The 18764-nt window shown below is 42.4% G+C and overlaps 1 protein-coding gene across 5 annotated transcripts in view; it reads right to left on the bottom strand.

Moving 5' to 3' along the window:
* Positions 1-550: 550 nt before the first annotated feature.
* The window catches only part of ubr4 (ubiquitin protein ligase E3 component n-recognin 4), a 79235-nt gene continuing 61021 nt past the window's right edge, over positions 551-18764 (bottom strand). For 3 of the 5 annotated variants that reach the window (XM_074642650.1, XM_074642649.1, XM_074642651.1), the window contains 34 exons: positions 18143-18336; positions 17714-17953; positions 17478-17616; positions 17206-17331; positions 15745-15873; positions 15303-15652; positions 14173-14263; positions 13897-13981; positions 13363-13490; positions 13028-13154; positions 12756-12916; positions 12113-12222; positions 11638-11779; positions 10626-10707; positions 9420-9593; positions 9048-9169; positions 8734-8931; positions 8503-8583; positions 8126-8213; positions 7824-7951; positions 6879-6986; positions 6620-6736; positions 6036-6226; positions 5776-5949; positions 5566-5665; positions 4351-4569; positions 4109-4222; positions 3788-3930; positions 3553-3678; positions 3252-3446; positions 2883-3107; positions 2302-2392; positions 1886-2048; positions 551-1698 (listed from right to left, as the gene is read on the bottom strand). In XM_074642650.1, the coding sequence (XP_074498751.1) occupies positions 1634-1698; positions 1886-2048; positions 2302-2392; positions 2883-3107; positions 3252-3446; positions 3553-3678; positions 3788-3930; positions 4109-4222; positions 4351-4569; positions 5566-5665; positions 5776-5949; positions 6036-6226; positions 6620-6736; positions 6879-6986; positions 7824-7951; positions 8126-8213; positions 8503-8583; positions 8734-8931; positions 9048-9169; positions 9420-9593; positions 10626-10707; positions 11638-11779; positions 12113-12222; positions 12756-12916; positions 13028-13154; positions 13363-13490; positions 13897-13981; positions 14173-14263; positions 15303-15652; positions 15745-15873; positions 17206-17331; positions 17478-17616; positions 17714-17953; positions 18143-18336 (4926 nt within the window). In that variant the 3' untranslated portion in view covers positions 551-1633. Of the gene's footprint in view, positions 1699-1885; positions 2049-2301; positions 2393-2882; positions 3108-3251; positions 3447-3552; positions 3679-3787; positions 3931-4108; positions 4223-4350; positions 4570-5565; positions 5666-5775; positions 5950-6035; positions 6227-6619; positions 6737-6878; positions 7074-7823; positions 7952-8125; positions 8214-8502; positions 8584-8733; positions 8932-9047; positions 9170-9419; positions 9594-10625; positions 10708-11637; positions 11780-12112; positions 12223-12755; positions 12917-13027; positions 13155-13362; positions 13491-13896; positions 13982-14172; positions 14264-15302; positions 15653-15744; positions 15874-17205; positions 17332-17477; positions 17617-17713; positions 17954-18142; positions 18337-18764 lie in introns of all 5 variants that reach the window. The other 2 variants (XM_074642647.1, XM_074642648.1) reach the window with 1 other exon arrangement.

The raw sequence follows: 18764 nt of genomic DNA, 5'->3' as shown, positions 1-18764 counted from the left end.
TCTGCCTCTTAACGGTACATTTAGACTTGTCACAGTAAAATAGGAGTTACTAATAACATTAACGATGGTTCTGTTCTAAGTCATGACGATGAGCTCTTTTCACCAGAGTGAAACTGAAGCAGCTAAACAGCATTCAGACATCATTCATTTTCCATTCACTTTTCTACTGCGACTCTTCGCCGAGTTAAAAACAGATGTGCCGTTTTAACGTAGAAGAGCACTTTGTGTAAAACAGCAGCTGGAACAGAAGAAGTTACCGTGGATCAGATTTTGAATTATTACGGCTTTATTAATCATAGGCTAAATTCAAAAAAGCAGACATTCAGCAACAAGTTGAACATTGTAGCAGCGGGAGTTAACAATAAAGTGGGTGATGTCCACACCATGCATTCAGCTCTGGAGTACAGGGACGCCGTTTCAACGGTCCGTGAGTTGAAAGTCAATCTTTGCTTTCCAGAAATCTGTTCTGACTGTATCGACACAAGAGTTAGAAATAAAACTACCTGCCGGGGAAGAAAACAAACTGAACAATTAGTCAAAGAAAAAGGTGTTTAAGGATATAATGCAGGTCTGTTTTATTATTAATTTAGACAGGTCTGATATTTCATTGCAACAGATGGAATCTTTCACAAGTCCAAAGTTCACTTTGTCACAAAGGCAGAGCTTTATGGGAAAAAAATAAACTTTTATTCATCCTTCTTTTCCCTTGTGAGGTTGATAAAAGAAACCTTTACACACACACTAAATCAAAAAACTCTCTCTTTGTCCGTCACTCAAATTCCAGTTAGAACCGACATGAAGACCAAAAACAGCAAGAGCCCCGAAGAAAAGGACCGCTTAGCTCGCGACCACGTGACACTGAAACCTTCCGCCATTTTTAAAACAAACTGAAACCAAACAAAGAAAAAAGGAAAACAAGATAAAATCAAATGCCACTCTTTAACACATGGTGGGTCAAATCCAAAACATGTTTAGTTACCTTAACATTGCAACCCAATATTAGGGAGGGGGGGCGGGCTGAAAGAGTTTCCACCCTAAAACAGAATTCCCTTTTTATTCCCATCAACCGAACAACTACTTCTCTTTCTGTTTTTAATGACCTCAGCCCGTTTCTCCGTCTCATCTGTCAGAACAACAGTGAAGCTTCAGGTCTGTTGGCGATAACGGCCGTCACGTCTCCGTTTTAATGAGCTCGGCGAGTCGTTCATCATCAGTCATCGCCTCCAGACTGAAGCGGTCTGAATTCTGTTTTAGCGTGTTCCCCCCGTCCCGTCAACAGCTTCGTGTTTTTGTGTTAAACGTTACAACGTTACAGAGAAGTTGCCAAAAGTGGATGATTCTTTTTTTTTAGACTACACATAGTTTCTGCTTAAAGTTAATTTGAAGATGTCATACTGGGGTGGGAGGGGGGTGAGTAAGAGGCATGGTGTATACTGTGTGTGTGTGTGTGTGTGTGTGTGTGTGTGTACTCAGTGTGTAAAAAGAGAAAATCTTTTTTTTTTTTTTCAGCTGGTTGGTGTCCAACCTGTGTTAGCTGGGCTGTTGTGTGTTGGAGGGTGTGTGTGTGTGTGTGTGTGTGTGTGTGTGTGTGTGTGTGTGTGTGTGTGTGTGTGTTGTGGGTTGAGGGTGGCCATTAGGGCAAAGAGTTCAACAAATCCTGCAGGAAGAGGTCCGGGTCTGCGATTTCCGAGAGGAGACCTGGAAGAGAAAGGTCAAGTTTCTTAATGACATTCACATTACAGTTTACAACTCACACCAGGCAAGAAGTTAAAGGGGAACTGTTGTATTTTACATCAATGTTTTTGTGCAGAGAATGCAGTTTAGTTGTATGGGAACGTAACTTTAGGAGACGGGGCTGTATAATCAGGTGTGTATGTATACTGACCTACGACGTCACAGAACTCTGACAAGGACTCGGCGGGCATGAGTTCATCCTGGAAGGCCCTGAGCACGCGCTCCGACGCCTCAAAGATGGGCATGTCGTTGTGACGGACATATTCTGCCAGCGAGAAGGACCAGCCCCCCTCCGTGTTGCTGGTGGGAACTTTCTGCACGGCCAAAGAGAAGAAAAAGAGAAGTGAGGAAAGAGGTGGTGAGGTCAGTTGATGTAGTTTTATCAGATATAATCTCAGCAGTTCTGATGTCAAAGAAAACTGTCGAGCTTTTGTTCAGGTGTTAACAATGATTCATTTTTAAACACATCTTTAACTTTACCAAGATAATGAAGACATACATCAAAGCATCCCAAACACATACATAGATTAATATCATCTGAATGATGTTTGTGGCATCAACATTTACCCTGAACATGTCGTAGACGAGATCCACCAGACCCCAGAAGAGAAGAGGCGAGCGATAGACTGCATATTCCTTTGGTGCTTTATCTGTGAGTCTGATAATAAAAGAGAGGGAGAGGATGAAGGTACTAAACTTGCACAAATACCGATCAATTCTGATGGTACGTGTTCACAGGCTCCGTCCTTTCCACCCATTCATTGTCTATGTAAGCAGCCGTGCAATGCATTCTGGTAGCATGGCGGCGCAATTCGAGAGACGGAGCGTCACGACGGCCGTTCCTGCATAAAGTTGAGGTCTAGTCTACTTTATGCAAATCACGGGCGTCCGACGCGAAGCGCCGCCTCTCGAAACTCAAAAATCATTAAAAATAAACGTTGGCCCACCAAGCGTCCAATCCTTGGAAGCGGCGTGTGCCCTCATGATAAAAAACGCCCCGGTGGACACGTACCATTAGTGACTTCAAGTTCAAGTTCCACAAACGATGATAAAAAAAGCTGCCTGTTACGTACATGAATAAAACTGGAAGGGTTAAACTAGCTGCCTCTTTATTTACATAAAAATAAAACAGAAGTTAAGAGTCCTACTTGTTGGTGCAGACTGCGGAGACCTTGCGGGCGTGTGCGTTGACCAGGAGTCTTCGTAGGAAGTATAAACGTGAACACCTCCAGCGTTCGGGCGGCATGATGTGCATTGCCAAGATGGTGAAATAGTGCGGCCCTTCGACCTCGTACGAGCTCTCCACCCATTTCTCACACGGCTGCTCCTGGAAACTCTGAAGGTTCTTCTCCTCCCGGGACGTAGCCCTTGTACTGCAGCGACAGAGGGAGGGAAATACATGAGCTGCACCAGCTGAATGTTGGCTAATTTATGGTGTGTGTGTGTGTGCGTGTGTGTGTCATCTAGCAGCTGGTACAGATTGAATGTGTGATGAGTCAAAATAAAAAGGTCCATACGTGTTGAGGACGTAGAGCACGGTGTGGATGATGTAGGGGATGAGGTGGATGTTGCTCTCCCGTCCTCCTCCTCCCGTGTCCACGCTGAACGATTGTTCCGTAGCGAAGCGGAGGAACAGCAGTTTGGTGTCGTGGATGTTGAGTTGGTACGTTGGCTCCCGCTGGCCCGTGCACTCCTGCAGATATGTGTTGTGCCTGTTCGCCAGAGAGAAATCCAGTCGGGTATTATTTACTGTGTCCCATATGAAGGAACATTTTTCTGTGTGTGTGTGTGTGTGTGTGTGTTGGGGCGTGATTTTACCTCGCTAAGCACGTAGCGAAGGCTGATTCTGGCACATGTGGCCCCCACACAGGAAGCAGCCCATTGCACTTGGTGTTGGCGTTCTGGAGAGCAGCACTCTCCCACTCCTCTCGCCCACGAGCCAGCCTGCATCGGGGGGAAAAGGGAAAAATAAAAAAGTGAGGTTGCTGCAGAACGTTTTTAAAAAGGGCAGCAGTGTAAACATCAGCAGGTACATGGTGGCGTTTGTTGATACCTGACAGCTGCCAGATGGCAGTCATAGTGGACTATGTTAAAGTGCGACACAGTGCTGTAGCCCTGCTGCTTCCGAGGCTTGTTTTCAAAGTCCTCCAAGGCCACACGCTTCGTGAAAGTGTAAATACCCAGGACTTTGGTTGGCTGGGATGAAACAGACAAAGAAATGTTGATTCAAAACACCACAAGTGGATTTAACACACAAGAAGAGTCCTACTCAGTCCTCAGCTGGTATATCACGGTGTCTGCTTACAGTGGCAGCTGATACATAAAACACTTTAATCCAAACTAAAGTGCGTTTTCTATAATCCTGGATGTGTACCTGGAATTTGTAACCTTCTCTACAGATACAACAGGTCAAGCCCGGCTCCTCTATCAGCTCCTCCATTTGCTTCAACAGTGAGGTCTTGGTCACCACCTGACCCTTCTCATTGGTCTGAAAGACAAACACATAAACCACACATTCAAAAAATAAATCAACAATGTAACACTGGGATGAGAGAGATGCCAATGAACATCATTTAAAAAACAGGGAAAAGTTAGATAAAGGGAGGAACAGGGTACCGTCATGCCCAGTGTTCCCAGAGCTTTCTGTCTCATGGCCATCGCCATACGCTTCTTCTCAGATCTGGTCTCCCGGCGGGCCGCTTCGATCTTCAGGTTGACGTCGCTGTGCTCCCTCAGAGCCTCTAGAAGGTTTTCCGCCAGCGTGCCGATGCCTTCGTCACTGGATACCTGCTCCAGCTTGTGCAAGTTGGTTATTGAATCTGTGCCAATCAGCACCTGAACAGAAGATAAGAAGACATCCAGTCATGTTGGGTAGGTAATTGGAAGTAGGTGAGTATTGTTGATGCAGAGTTTGTGAGCTGAGTCTAACGGGTTTAAATGGTTTACCTCGTAATCACTCCTCAATACCGAGGTTATAATAGGTTTATAAATCTAAATTAGTTTCTAATTTTATTTTAGTTTTGACTTTGAAACTGAGTTTCAGTTTTTCAGAAAGGTTTTACTTTTTATATATTTGGTTTTAATTTTACAGTAGTTTTACTTTGTTTTTGTTCGGGACAAATAATGAAGTATATAGTTATATACATGCAAAATACACGGTTGGACCTCCGTTCAGTTTCTGTAGCTCAAAGTCAAGACAGTTGACAGAAATTCATGCCGTCTCCTTTTTTCGGTAGCTAAAGCACTAAAACTTAACTGAAATTAATGCACTTTTATTTTGTTATTTTATTAGTATTTTAACCAGGAAATATAGTTTTAGTTTTTCTTAAAAGGATATAGTTTTTAATTTCTTTCAGTTTATCAAAATATTTTTCGCTGCTTATTTTTGTTTTAATTTTAGCTAGGGCTGCACGATCACGGCCAAAATGATAATCAAGATTAATTTAGATAAACATTGAAATCACAATTATTTATCACGATTATTCATTGATTTTAGGGATAAAATATTTGTATTGCACCTTCACATTTAAATAAACAGACTGCTTTGTGCTACATTCCTGCTAATGTACAAATCTTTGCATCAAAATAAGACACTAAAATTCAGTGCATTTTTGTTTTGACGGGCAAAACGAGTAATATACAGTATACATATATATATATATACGTATGTACATACGGTCCTGGTGGCTGGCTGTTAGTTGATCATGTTCATTTAATTGTGGGAAGCCAAACTCATGATTGCGATTACTATTCGAATAATTGTGCAGCCCTAGTTTTAGTTTACTATAATAACCCTGCTCTATACACGGGAACATTAATTATATTTAGTACCTGTGTGGGGGGATGCTGGGTAGCCAAACCACGGAGTAATCTGAGAATGAAGGGGAGAGCTGGTCTGGAGAGGAACTTCTTCCAGATGTCTGCATCCAGACTAATGAGAGAGGGCAGAACAAGATTTAAACAATCAAGCACATACAGTATATTTAATTATATCAAAAGGTATCGATGGACTTGATCTTTGGGCACTGGGAGATGACCTACTTTTTGGCGTTGGGGATATGTTTCTTCATGTAGTCCAGGGCACTCTGTGTGATTCCTTTCTGGAGAATAAGGTCTTTCAGCTGATGGCCGTTGCTGTTATTTTTTATCCCAGAAGCGATTTTACAGAAACAATCCAAAAACACTTTGTCATCTGCGCTGTGCTCCTCGTCGTACCTTAGAAAGCAAAGCCAGGGGTCAATTTTACTTCATCACACACTGTAATACCCCAAAACACTGTGAGAAAGCTGAGTGATTCCCACTTGTCAAAGCTGCAACACGGTTTGAAGCGTTCCACCAAGATCCTCATCTTCTCCAGTTCACCGAAGGACAGGTACGGGATGATGCGCAGCAGACCCTGCAGCACGCTGGGGTTGGAGCGCACAAACGGGGTGTTGATCTGGTCCAACAACATGACCAGCTGATCTTTGTCTCCTGTCAGCAGCAGGTTACCCTGCAAAAGACAAACCAGTGGCCGTTTGAGTTACATGCATACAATATTTACAGGTTTTGATATTATTAGGATTGTCAAACGTCTGAAAAAAAAATCTGAAAAAAAAGATCTGAAAAAAAAATCTGAAAAAAAAGTCTGAAAAAAAAATCTGAAAAAAGTCTGAAAAAAATGTCTGAAAAAAAAGTCTGAAAAAAAAAATCTGAAAAAAGAAGATCTGAAAAATGTCTTAAAAAAAATGTCCGAAAAAAAAGTCTGAAAAAAAAGATCTGAAAAATGTCCGAAAAAAAAGTCTGAAAAAAAAAAGATCTGAAAAAAAAGATCTGAAAAAAAGATCTGAAAAATGTTATTTTATTTTTTGTCCCTCAATGTGGCCCTAATACTAAAGATGCTTACCTTGTCCTCTGAAATCTCTGCATTGGCTTCGTCCAGAATGATCTCCATGATGCTCAGAACTTGCTCCGCTATGGAGGCTCCTCCACTGTCCTTACTCTCCTGTTCTGCCACTAAAGCCTGAGAGGGAAAAGGACATTAAAACAGTTTTCTAAAACATTTATAACCTGTATTAAAAAATAAAAATAAAAATGGAATTGACCTGCACCAGAACCCCCCCGGACTACACAACACAACGTTACACCGTCGCTGTAACACTCACCAGGTTCAGAGTTCCCAGCATGACGTTGAGCGTGTTCATCTCTGGTTTGACCAGCTGCTGCCTGTTGATCTTCACCTTCACACAGTAACTGAACAACTTCAGCAGAACCTGTGAGTGGGACAGAAGTTCACGTGTCACTCTGCAGCTCTGCTGTCGGTATTTATGAGAGCTGCACGAGAGATTTTCTGCTGTTGTCTGAAATGAAAGACGATCTAAAATAAAACTTTGTGTTGTTTAAAAAATAGACACTAATGTGAACCAAGTTTTCTTCATATGCTCTGGAATTTCTTCTTCAGTGGTTTATTAACAGCCACGCTCCTCTTTGTACAGAGTAAAGGATTAAAGTGAAAAAATAATTCATGTTAGCTAGAGGAAAGAAATGCTGATTGGGAAAATCTGATCTCTTTCAATCACAAAACTCCATTGGAATCTGTTAAAGGTACTTTATGTAACAATTTACATGTATTAATTGCTTTGTATTAACAGTGTGTGAACAGACTGTAATGTAACTTTAAAACTGAGATCTTCCAAGACTTTCTCTGTTGCCTATAACAGCCTGTAGTCTGATTTCTATGTAAAGGAAATTGTTTATTTTTCACATATTTTAGTTATTTTTTGGCTATTTTTCAGACAATTTTACAAATAATTTTGAGTCATTTTTCTTTTCTTTTTTTTTTAGATATTTTTCACTAATAATTTCCTGCCATTTTTCACATATTTCCAAATGTTTTTTCATGCTTTTAGACTCTTTACAAATATATGTTATTTTGTTTAGTTTTCACATATTTACAGCCACTGGTGTTATTAATAACAGGGATTCTCTGAAAGTTACATATAGTACCTTTAAGACTCATTTTATTATTTATGTATTAAATTTACAAACGTGTTTCTGTATCCTTTGAAGGTCAGAAAATAAAGATAATAGTCTTATTGTTGAGTGCTTACAGTGAGCAGATGTCTTCCTTGTTTAAAATCTTTGATTCCAGACAGCCGGCTGAGCATACACTCCAGTCCTCCACACTGAGCCATGACTCCTGCCATCTTGTACACCTCCTCATCATCCTCCTCTTCATCTGTAATACGGTCAGGTAAAACATGTGATGAGACACTGCACATTCATCTTTTCCATTACTCTTTCAAGAAGGTATAGAATAAAGACAATTATGAGGACAAAGAGCATGTCCTCGAGGCTACCGGTGAACAGCGTTAATGTTGGTGATATTATATATTATTACAGTGAATCTAACCTGTGGTTGAGTCCAGTGATTCTATGAACTCCTCAGTGGCGTCTCCCAGCAGACCTCTCATTCGATAGATGATTCTCATTGGCTCACCCTTTGAAAAAAAAAAAAGCCAGCAGGCTCCTTGAGTAACAGTAAAGGCCTTAATACACTGCCATCATAATCAGAAATACTTGATTTGATCTGCAGCAGAGTTTTCTGTGTGCAGAACGCAGATCATGTTCATTTAATTTTGGGAAGAAAAATGTTTTGATCGCGATTAATATTGGATTAATTGTGCAGCCCTACTGATGACAGACATTTAGAGTACTGTAAACATTTAATGGCAATCTGCACAATTCAAAATGCTCTTAAAAGGGTCAATCATTCACGGTTAAACTCACCTCGTTTGTAGGGCACCAGACCTTCTTGTAGACCTCGGCCACAGACAGATCCAAGCTAATGATTTTGTTGTTCACCAGAAGCTGCGGAAAACAGAGCGGCATCAAATAAATGTCTTGGAACAGGGTCAACTTTTAGAATTCAAAGTGAAACAGAGAAGAGTTTGATAAAAAGCTAAACAAGAAATGTGTTTTAAATATACAGGGGATGGAAGTTTAGAGTTCACATTTTACCTCCATGCCACTGTCGTCTTCAAGAAGCGCCACCAGGTCGCAGTCTTGGCAGATCTTGTTCTTGATGTCCCTCATTAGAGGGCCGATGCCGGGCTCGTTGCTGCTGTAGGGGTTTCCTGGCATGCGGCCCTGCAGGAAGTCCTCCTGCTGAGGATCCTTTTCCAGAGTCACAAAGAACTCTGTCACCTCGTTCTCCTCCTGAAGAACAAAGGATGAAACAACAAATGAAGACAAATTCACAGCTACACTGAATTTGAGAGCATTATTCTGGACGACTTTTGTAATAGATATGCATTAAGGTAAAGGTAACTCACAGGATAGATGATGCTGCACAGTCTCTCAAAAATGAACACCGGTGTCCTGTAGTCATCCAGGTTGTACCGCTTTGCAGTCTCGATGCACACTGCCATGAAGGCTTTGGTTTCAGACTCCGTACCTGCACAACACAATGTTGATGTTTTTAACACACACAAACACACACACACACACACACAATATACAATGACCTTCAGAAGACAGATTTATATTTTATGTGTTATCTATTTTATTAGGATACGGAAGCAGTAATGAAATACAAATTAAACCTCTTCCTAATTATGATTGGATATCTTTGCTATAAACACCAAACTGCAGCAGTAAAACCACAACATGTGACATGGTTAGATACTCAGTGAGTCAGTGCAGACCTGTTGTCATGTCCTCCAGCATCTCCAGCAGCATGTCCTGAGTCTCATCGATGAGCTTGGTGCGCTGCACCACCAGTTTCCTCAGACACAGGTAGCCGTTGAGCACTGTGCCGACCAACCTGCTTTTGAAATGCCGCTTAATGGACTCCACCTCCACGAAAGAAGAGAGCAATCCTGCAGAGGCATCGGACACATACAAATCATTTAAATATTCAAGGAAAGGCATCGAAACAACATTAAAAAATGAATCAGCCTGAAGTTTACCGGACACCGGGTCCTGACTCAATGCGACGCAAGCGAGCGTCAGCGACAAAATCAGCTTGATTACATTGTTTTCAATTGGAGTGTCCTAATTGGCCGCGAGCGATGCAACGTTTTGAGCTGAACTTTTGTCGGACGCACTGTTCTTATTTTTTTTGTCGCTCGCGTTGAGAACGCAGCAACCTGAACGAGAAACGGCTGATTAGTTCATATAAAATGAGCCGTCAGGGATCGCCGACAGCGGGAGAAAACCGGGTCAGTTGTCCTGGATGTAGACAAAGACGTTAACTTGATTATTGTCACTTTGAGCACACGCATTGACGAGAGAAAATGTATTACGAGCTACCTGGTGTCAAGAAATGTAACAGCACTGATGGTTAAAACAAAACACAAACACACAGCACAAAAGAGACAATTTTGGAAACTCTGGGAAATATGAGCCGTCACTACGATATTGCAGTACGAAGCCTCGTTTTAATCCGCTCACCTCGTGTTTTTTAATCTAGCTCAATAGAAAAAAACTGAGAGAAAGCAGCCCTACAAATCGGATGCATTAAAACACGATCTATATTGTACGTCACTTCCAGTAAATATCACAATATAAAACGTGTTTTCTGTTTAAAAAGTAGGCTACAAACGTAGATAGCAAGTACTACTAACCCATCTTTTAAGTAGTTACGTCCGGTCTCCAGTCTGATGTGGAGCACACAGCTGGTTTGTTTACATGACGTAGGACAGAAGTGCATATCTAACGCATTCAGTGTGGACAGAGAGCGTCAGATGGTAAAAGATGCGGCGCGACAGTCGGACGCTCGCATCCAGTTAGGACACGGTGTGAGGTATCATTTATTCTGTAATGGTGTTCAAGGTCTCATCTAAACCCGACAGCACCTTGTCAAGTCTAATTTCATGGTCAGACTATCAACAGGACTGAAACAAACATACCAGTCAAGCTCTTGAGGGCGTAGCCTTGCTGCAAGTCGGTGCTCAGTGTCGCCTCCTCCAGAGACAGCAGGTTGGCGATTTCCTGAACAGGGAATTATACAGAGAATTGAAAGATCCAGTTTTATTTGCTATATTGACATTAAGTAGGATATAGACATATGATACCTCTTACTGCCGTATTTGATAACAGTATGGATACCAAACATTTTAAATGTAATGGAAAGTAAAACATTCTTGAACTTAAACATTAATTTCAGCGCATCTAAACATTTAAATTCAAGGGAACCAGATACAGATATTCTATGAAATCAACAATCAATCAATCAACATTTATTTGTATAGCCCGTTTCAACAACCAAAAGGTACCCAAAGTGCTTTACATTAACATCAGGAAATAACAGGAATAAAAACATAACATATCAATAAAAATCTTAAGGAAAATGTCACAGCATGTAGGTATTAAAAGCCAATCTAAATAAAAAAGTCTGGAGCTTAGATTTAAAGAGTACTATGTCAGTGATAGTGCGGATATCAGAGGGGAACTTGTTCCATGGTTTAGGAGCAGCGACGGCAAAAGCACGATCACCCCACAGCTTACACCTCGACCTCGGGACTTCTAAAAAAAACAGTTGACCAGATAACCACAAAGCCCCGTTATGCTCGCGGAGAGTTAAAATCTCAGATAAATGCGGTGGGGCGAGGCCGTTAAGGGCTTTAAAAAACAAACATCAAGAGCTTAAAATCGATTCTAAAGCGAACTGGAAACCAACGGAGTGAGTAAAGTATGGTGGGTGATGTTTTCACGTCTGGAAGTGGTAGATAAAAAGCGAGCAGCAGCATTTTCGCACGAGTTGGAGGCGCACGAGGGAAGACTGGTTGAGACCAACATACGGCGCATTACAATAATCTAGTCTCGAGCTAATAAAGGCGTGAACTGCCTTCTCGAGATCGTGCCGAAATGGAGTTTATCTTACTATAAAATGCTACTGTTTTGAACTTTTGGGTTGTTTACCTTGGTGATCAGGTTGCCGATGTAGGGCAGGACTCCACGGGCCGCCAGGTAAACCTTCCAGTGTGTTGGCTTGATCAACTTCTGGTACAGACTCAGGTACTCCGACGCACACTCTCCGGCTACACTCAGCTCATCCAGATAACTGAGGGACACACACAGTCAGAGACATTTTACACCAAGTCACGTCTACAGCTTGATCCTACTTTCAGTCTCCTCACCACACCACATTTCCCTTTTCTTGATTATTGGTTGATTATTTTTACAGTTTTCATACTTCAGCTGTAGACATTTGTCAACACCTCTATAAAGCTAAGAAGCATGTGATTTGCCTGGTAACATACAGTAACAAACTGAATATACAAACATTTAGTAGTGAGGAAATCTTACAGTAATGACAGTTTATGAACATTCCTAATACTGTTAATAATAATGTGACGTTTGTTTGACTTGCTGGTTTTGTGTTCGAGGCTCATACCTGGTGAGCAGGTCCAGGACTTGCTGCTTGCGGCTGGGGATCGTGGTTAGAGCCTCCACAATGGTGCAAGCTGCCTGCCTGGCTGCCTGAGTGGCAGGTGTGAAAAGGACCTGCAACAAATACAACTTTTGTCAACGTGTGTAAAAAAGAACAAGCTATAAGACGGTATTATAATATCTCAATTTAAAAATTATAACTGGCTCCTTAATTTGATTTCTAAGAAAATATATATACATGTGCACTTCTGACGCTACCGCCGAATTCACACCAGAGCAGCGGCAAAGTGTGGCCTGCGGCCAGCTGCTATATAATGTCTATGAAAAACTGCGGCGGCCGCTGTCGAGCTCAGCCGCCTGCATCCGTTTGATTCTGCGGCGACTGCAGCCAAACTAAGAGCTAAGCACGGCCAGAGTGTACCCGCAGCCAATCAGTAAACAGATCCTAGGACTCCTGTGAAATGTTGACCCATGTTACAAAGAATTTCTTCCCGCCTGAAACACATGAAGACGCCTCCCGGCCGCAGAAAAATGTAATTACTTCACCGCTGCCTGGTGGGAGTTAGGTGTTAAAAAGAACAACAAGCAGAACACTAATAATACTTTCAACAAAACTGTATTTAAGAACAAAAAAAAAAAAAAGGTACCTGTCGCAGCCAGTTGTTGTGGCTCAGTTTGAGCAGGCGAGGGAAGAGGCCTTCACCTTTCCTGGACCTCATGAACTGCTTCCACTTCCAAACGTACTTCTCCAACAGGTACTGCCTTCGCAGCTCAGTCTTCCCCTGAGGCTTTGGCGTACTTTCCTGGCCTGTGGTTGTCAAGATAAAGGTAACAGTGAAAAGCTTATCATCAAGAGTTTTCAGTAAGAGAACCATCTTGCTACACTGGTAGATATTTGTTCGGACCCATAGTTACTTACATCTTGCTGGGAGACACTTTTTCCAAGCCTCATAAGATGCTTTGGGGTCCTTCTTGAGCCAGAGTTGAGCCTGGGCGTGGATTTCATTACTGTAGGGCCTGACTGTGGTTAGGGACTCAGCAGCATCCTACAACCAAAAGCAAACATACACTGCTGTGTAAGGGAACATGATACGACCAAGTAGTAACAAGAGCTGGTGTATTTGAAATGAAATGTATAATTATTCAGTGGTCTACATTACAGCTTGCATCATTACCACCTACGACCCTCTAAAGGAGAGCAAAGGAAAACCATGACAGGGCAGCAGCTGAATGGCAGAGTTATGGCATATTCACCTTGTTCTTCTTGCTGGTGGGAGCAGGGGGCTTGATCAGCTTCTGCAGGATTCTCAGACACATGAGAGTGATGTTCTCCACCACTACAGGAGTCTTTATATTCACCGACATGAGGAACAGACTGAGGGCTACCGGGACAAAAAAATACAATGCTATCAGACAAAGAACGTAGTCGTTATGAGCAGTCATAATGACTTCCCCAACACAATAAAGGCTGTGTGATAGCTAACAGAAAGCAGGACACTATAAAATCTATAGAGGTAGTTCCAAGTGGGAATTCAAGCAACATCCCAGAATCAGGGGAGAGTATAGGATGGTAGATTGATGTATAGGATGTTGATATTGTGATGCATCATATTGTTTATTAACTAGACAAATATTGTACACAGCATTGCAACAATACACATAAGAAAGGGACCTACGGCCACAGACAAGAATCAATCAAAAAAAGTCAATCAGACTCCCCATGAAACGCTGATACCCTTAAAAAATACACCATCTTTTGAATGGATGAAGTAAAGAAATCAGGCTTACCACAACGCAACCGTAACTCCCAGCACCCTCCCTCTTTTGAAATGGAGTCTGTCAGCAGCAGCATTTCATACTGCAGATTACTGACCTGTTCAAAACACAAAGACATCAACTTCATATCAAAATTCTTCAACAAAGTTAAACCTGTAAATCCAGGAGCTTTGTTGTTTAAATAAAAATGTAATTTCCCAACAAAAAAACTAGACATTACTTTCAATAACTGAATCACAATGCTTCTTTTACTTAATTTCTTCAGCTAGGACATGTAAGAGGACGTACCAGGTCAGGGTTGGCCCAGTGGCCTTTGAGGGCAGCCGACACCTTGACGATGATGAGGTCGTTCATCTGTTGGGTGGCCTCTGGATGATCTCTGAAGCAGGAAAATATGGAAGGAGACAAGACACAGAGTGATATTTAATCACCACTGCAATACACTCTATACATACACAGCTACATGCAAAAAGTAAAAAATAAATCTAGATGTACAACATAGGCTGATATTCCAACAACTTCTCAAGCATTTGGGTCGTCGGTGAGCGACTGTCGGCCTAGTTTTAGCAGTGTATCCTGCACCGTCAGCCCGTCGGTGAGAGAAATCACTCTGATTGGCTGTTCAATCAGTGCACGAGAACAGAAACGGAAGTGAGGTTTCCAATACACGGATATTTCTACGGCGACATGTCTGTCTGGAATGAAGCTAAGTGGTGAGTGATGTAAAAATGGTCTGCAAACGCTGTTTTGTTTCCGTTTTTGAATGATGAATACAGACTACAGCTACCTGCTGGTATGGAGAGTTATTTCATCTCACGCAGGCGCAGACCGTACGCGTTAGTTGGCCGTTGGCTGTAGTCTTTAGCGGTGTGTCCGAGTGAAACTTTTTGGCCAAGACAAAGGCGACGTGAGGCGACGCAACGGTCGGCCTTTGACGATGCTAGATGTTTGATGTTGGTTTGGTGTGTCTGGGCCTTTAGTGCCTGGGGGTTATGCATATAAACAATGTTCCCTGAGGGTACAGCATGGGGGATTGCATCCTCATGAGACCAACCTGAAGAACATCTGCCAAGGCCAATGAGACTGTCACAGGCAGGCAAAGCCCCGCCTTCCCTTAGGGCTACAAAGACCCGACACAATCCTCCTAAACTGCACTTCACCGAGCAGGAAGGGAGTGAGGGGCTGACTCGTTTCCCTCCCTACATGGAACCCTTTCAGTCAGTACACTGTACAACACACTAGTGTGGGGATGTATCATCATGGTGATGATGAGCGTGTGGCACCAGTGGGATTGACTGCCCGTATCTATGACAGTGTTGAGTGCCACGCTTTAGCCACTTAAGTTCAAGTTATAGAAATCTATCAACTTTTACTCAACTCTTCTACTTAACCACAAGATGGGGGAGGGAGGGACATACCTGGTGAGGAGACAGACCAACTGGCGCACCTCCTCCCTCATGGCTGCTGTACCTCGCCGCAAGTTATACTCAAACAGTTCACGAATGAGGCCCTGGAGGACCAGGATCTGCCGGAGGGCTGGGTTGGTGGCCAGCGCACGAAGCAGTGTGATACAGTGACCCGTGACGGCTGAGGCACAGCCGTAGCACTTGTTTGAGGAGGTGTGGCCGCAGCCCAGCACGGACAGTGCGCGGTACTGGCTGGCGGTGAAGGTGGGCTGGTGGCTGCTGCTGCTGCGGGACGACTTGGTGGCAGCTTCTCTCTGCTGCAGATCATACTCCAGGAGCTCTTTACGAGATGCAAGCACTTTCTGTAAACAAAGAGAGGCCAGAGTTATATGTGAGCAGAGGGGATAAAAACAAATGTGGTGAGTTGGAAAATGAACTCTTTTTCCTCTCTAACCTGTATTATCTTGGAGAGTTCATCAAATGACGTCTTGCAGTCTCCGCTGTACTCTTGAGCCAACTGCTGAATGTATCTGTTTACATTAGCAGAGGACGTACCGAGTCCTGCACCTGCTCCAGTGTCATCCTGAGGGCAACGCAGGAAAAGAAAAAATAATATCATGAGATATAAAATTGTAGAAATAAAACACAAAACAAGCTGAAATCAACATTTCAAAAGTAAACAAAACCATACTAAAAATACTGATACTACTGTGATGACCTGAGGTCACACCTTTGGCAGTTCTGTAAGAGGGATTTATGAAAAGGACACGATACATTACTGCCATGCCAATATTGTTGGTCAGTTGAATTCAGGGTTATTATAGTAAACGAAAACGAAAATAAGCAGTGAAAAATATTTTTAGTAAACTGTTACTGAATAAAAACTAAATCCTAAAAAAAGAAAAACTAAAACTAAACTGAAAATATATTGCCTGGTTAAAAAAATAAATTAAAATAAAATTAATTTTAAAATTAATTTCAGTTTTAATTTTTTAGCTATAATATATCACTACCAAAAAAAGGAGACAAAGCATGAATTTCCGTCAACTCTTGTGACGTTGAATCACAGAAACTGAACTGACTTGACCTTCCAGGAGTCCACTATGTCGCAATTTCTTCACTAAAGTAGCACGAAGATTAAACATTATGGCCATTCCTACACAGCTCTCCAACCGTGTATGTTGTATGTATATACCTACATACTTCTGAGACATTATACCTGGCCCTAACAAAAAATAAAAATATAAAAACTGAAACTAAACTAAAACTAGCAAACACTCTGAAAACTAACTAAAACTAAACTAAAATGAAACTGAAAAGTAAAAACTAAAATAAAATGAAAACTTATTGATAAACTATTAACATTGGTTGCAATGAAAGTCTTCCAGAGATTCACACTGGCTAAAAAATGATTTTGGGGAGACTAATCTAAATAATATGATGCATCAGTACAAACTGTGCATCGCATACATTTCAGTTAATACCAAATGTGGTCAAAGAGGCCTCCTCCTTCACATCACTAATGCCTCAAGTCCTTATCCAACATCTATTATTAGACTCAAAACTATTACTGTTCAGGCTAGGGATGTTAATAATTAACCGTTTAACAATTGATAAACTGATAAATCCGTTAAACGGTTAAAAGAAATATTAAAAATTAAATAAAAAGCTGAGCAAAACGCGGAGCATCGTCTCGTCACTTATACACTGCAGCTGGTGATAAATTTAACCTGTTTGTGCGTCGGCTTATTGTTGCAGCTGGGCGGCTTGTTAGGCACTACAACCACAGCACCGCTGCATGCAACGCACTAATCTTGCCAGTTAACGGTTAATAATTGGTTAATGAGGGTCGGCTATCGGTCAGAAACAAAATTCTAAATTAGCATCCCTCGTTCAGGCCCCTCTTGTGACTGACCTGTGGTTTCTCTGGTGCCGCCTCGTTGACTTTAGACAGGAGACTCTCCAACTGGGGCCGGTGGCCCATCAGCTGGTGGTAGACCCGGTCAGCTTTGTCCAGCAGGGTGTTGATGTTGGTCACAGCCTGCAGCGAAATATTACATTAAGAGATGCAGAGTGGAGAAGTGATGCAGATCTACTTTCCTCAGCAAGAAACAGGAACAAAACTTATGATTTGTCATGCAAGCTGATTTTTTTTTTTTGGAATGGCAACCCTTTTTGATTGCTTACCTTTTTCCTGTCTTCCTCGTTCTCAATGGGATCCACTGCACAGCATGGTTTAGCATATAGCATGAAGTCAAATCTGGCATATTTGCAGAAACCACAGGCATTGCACAGGAAGGGGTCTTTCTCGTCGTAGTTGATAGACCTAACAGACAACAACGACCAAATATTAAAATACAATCAACTTCAATGTCTCCAATCATTTCCACGTTTTCCCCAATCAGAGGAGACCTGCTGCTCACCTGCACTTGTGGCACTGATACACGTTCTCTCCGCAGTTGCCACACACCCCGGGGTTGGCCGGCACAGAGGCACTGCAGCGTGGACACTGCAGGGTCTCGGTGGAGGCCTGGTAGTTCTCGTAAAAATCGGAGAACTCGATCATCAGGTTGGATGCGACGATGGGTAAAGGAAGGTCGATCTTCACCTCCGTCTGTCCCGGCGTCAGCTGAACCTTCTTGGCTTTGTGCCAACGAGCAGGCCTAAAAACAGACAGTTAAGTTGAATACTTTTACTTTATACGGTCAAGTGAGAGGGAGACTGTGGTAAATGGCCTCTATGTAATCTTTATTATCTTAAAACTTAATTTTTAAATAAACACATGAACACAAAATTAGTGAAAATGAAGGAGAGAGAGAGAAAAAGACCAGCTGCTCTTTCTTGAAACGTACTTATTCTTCAGCTCCACAATCGCCTGTACAGTCCTGTTGTTGTAGTAGAGGTTGATGGTGCGGACCATTTTGGTGCGTTTCAGGTCACCGATCTTCACCGTGACTTTGCTGATGGTGTGGCTGCCAATGAGCTTGACGACCTGCTGTGTGGTGGTGTAGCGGGTGTCCACTTTGATCGAGGATAGTTTTATATTCTGGAGGACAAACGGAGGACACACAAGAGAAAGTTTAACACAATAACAGACTGTGTTTATGCCAGCAGAGTCCTATGGGGAGTCTTCTCGTAACTTGTCCTTGTTCTGTTTGCATATTTGTATTTTTGCCATGGTTTGCATTATAAACTAGAATGGCACTCGGAGAGCGCAGACCTCCACCAACGCCTGACTTTAAAAACAGATCACAGCTCCCAGCTGGCGGTACCGTGAGGTGATCGGCTTATTATTAACACGGTGTGTTTCCGTGTAACGTATCGGCGGATGCCTCTCTCATTCAGCAGCCTTGTTATGTCTGTATAACGTTACACTACGTTGTCTCTCATCCCGTCATCTACCGCTTTGTTCTTTCTCACTGCGGACGGCCAGCAGCTCCCGCACACACATCCACACCATGGATGGGTTAAGAT

This window comes from Sebastes fasciatus, chromosome 8 (genome assembly GCF_043250625.1).
Source record: "Sebastes fasciatus isolate fSebFas1 chromosome 8, fSebFas1.pri, whole genome shotgun sequence".
Classification (NCBI taxonomy): domain Eukaryota; kingdom Metazoa; phylum Chordata; class Actinopteri; order Perciformes; family Sebastidae; genus Sebastes; species Sebastes fasciatus.
The sequence above is the reverse complement of the archived record's forward strand: the minus strand, read 5'-3'. Positions and strand labels throughout refer to the sequence as shown.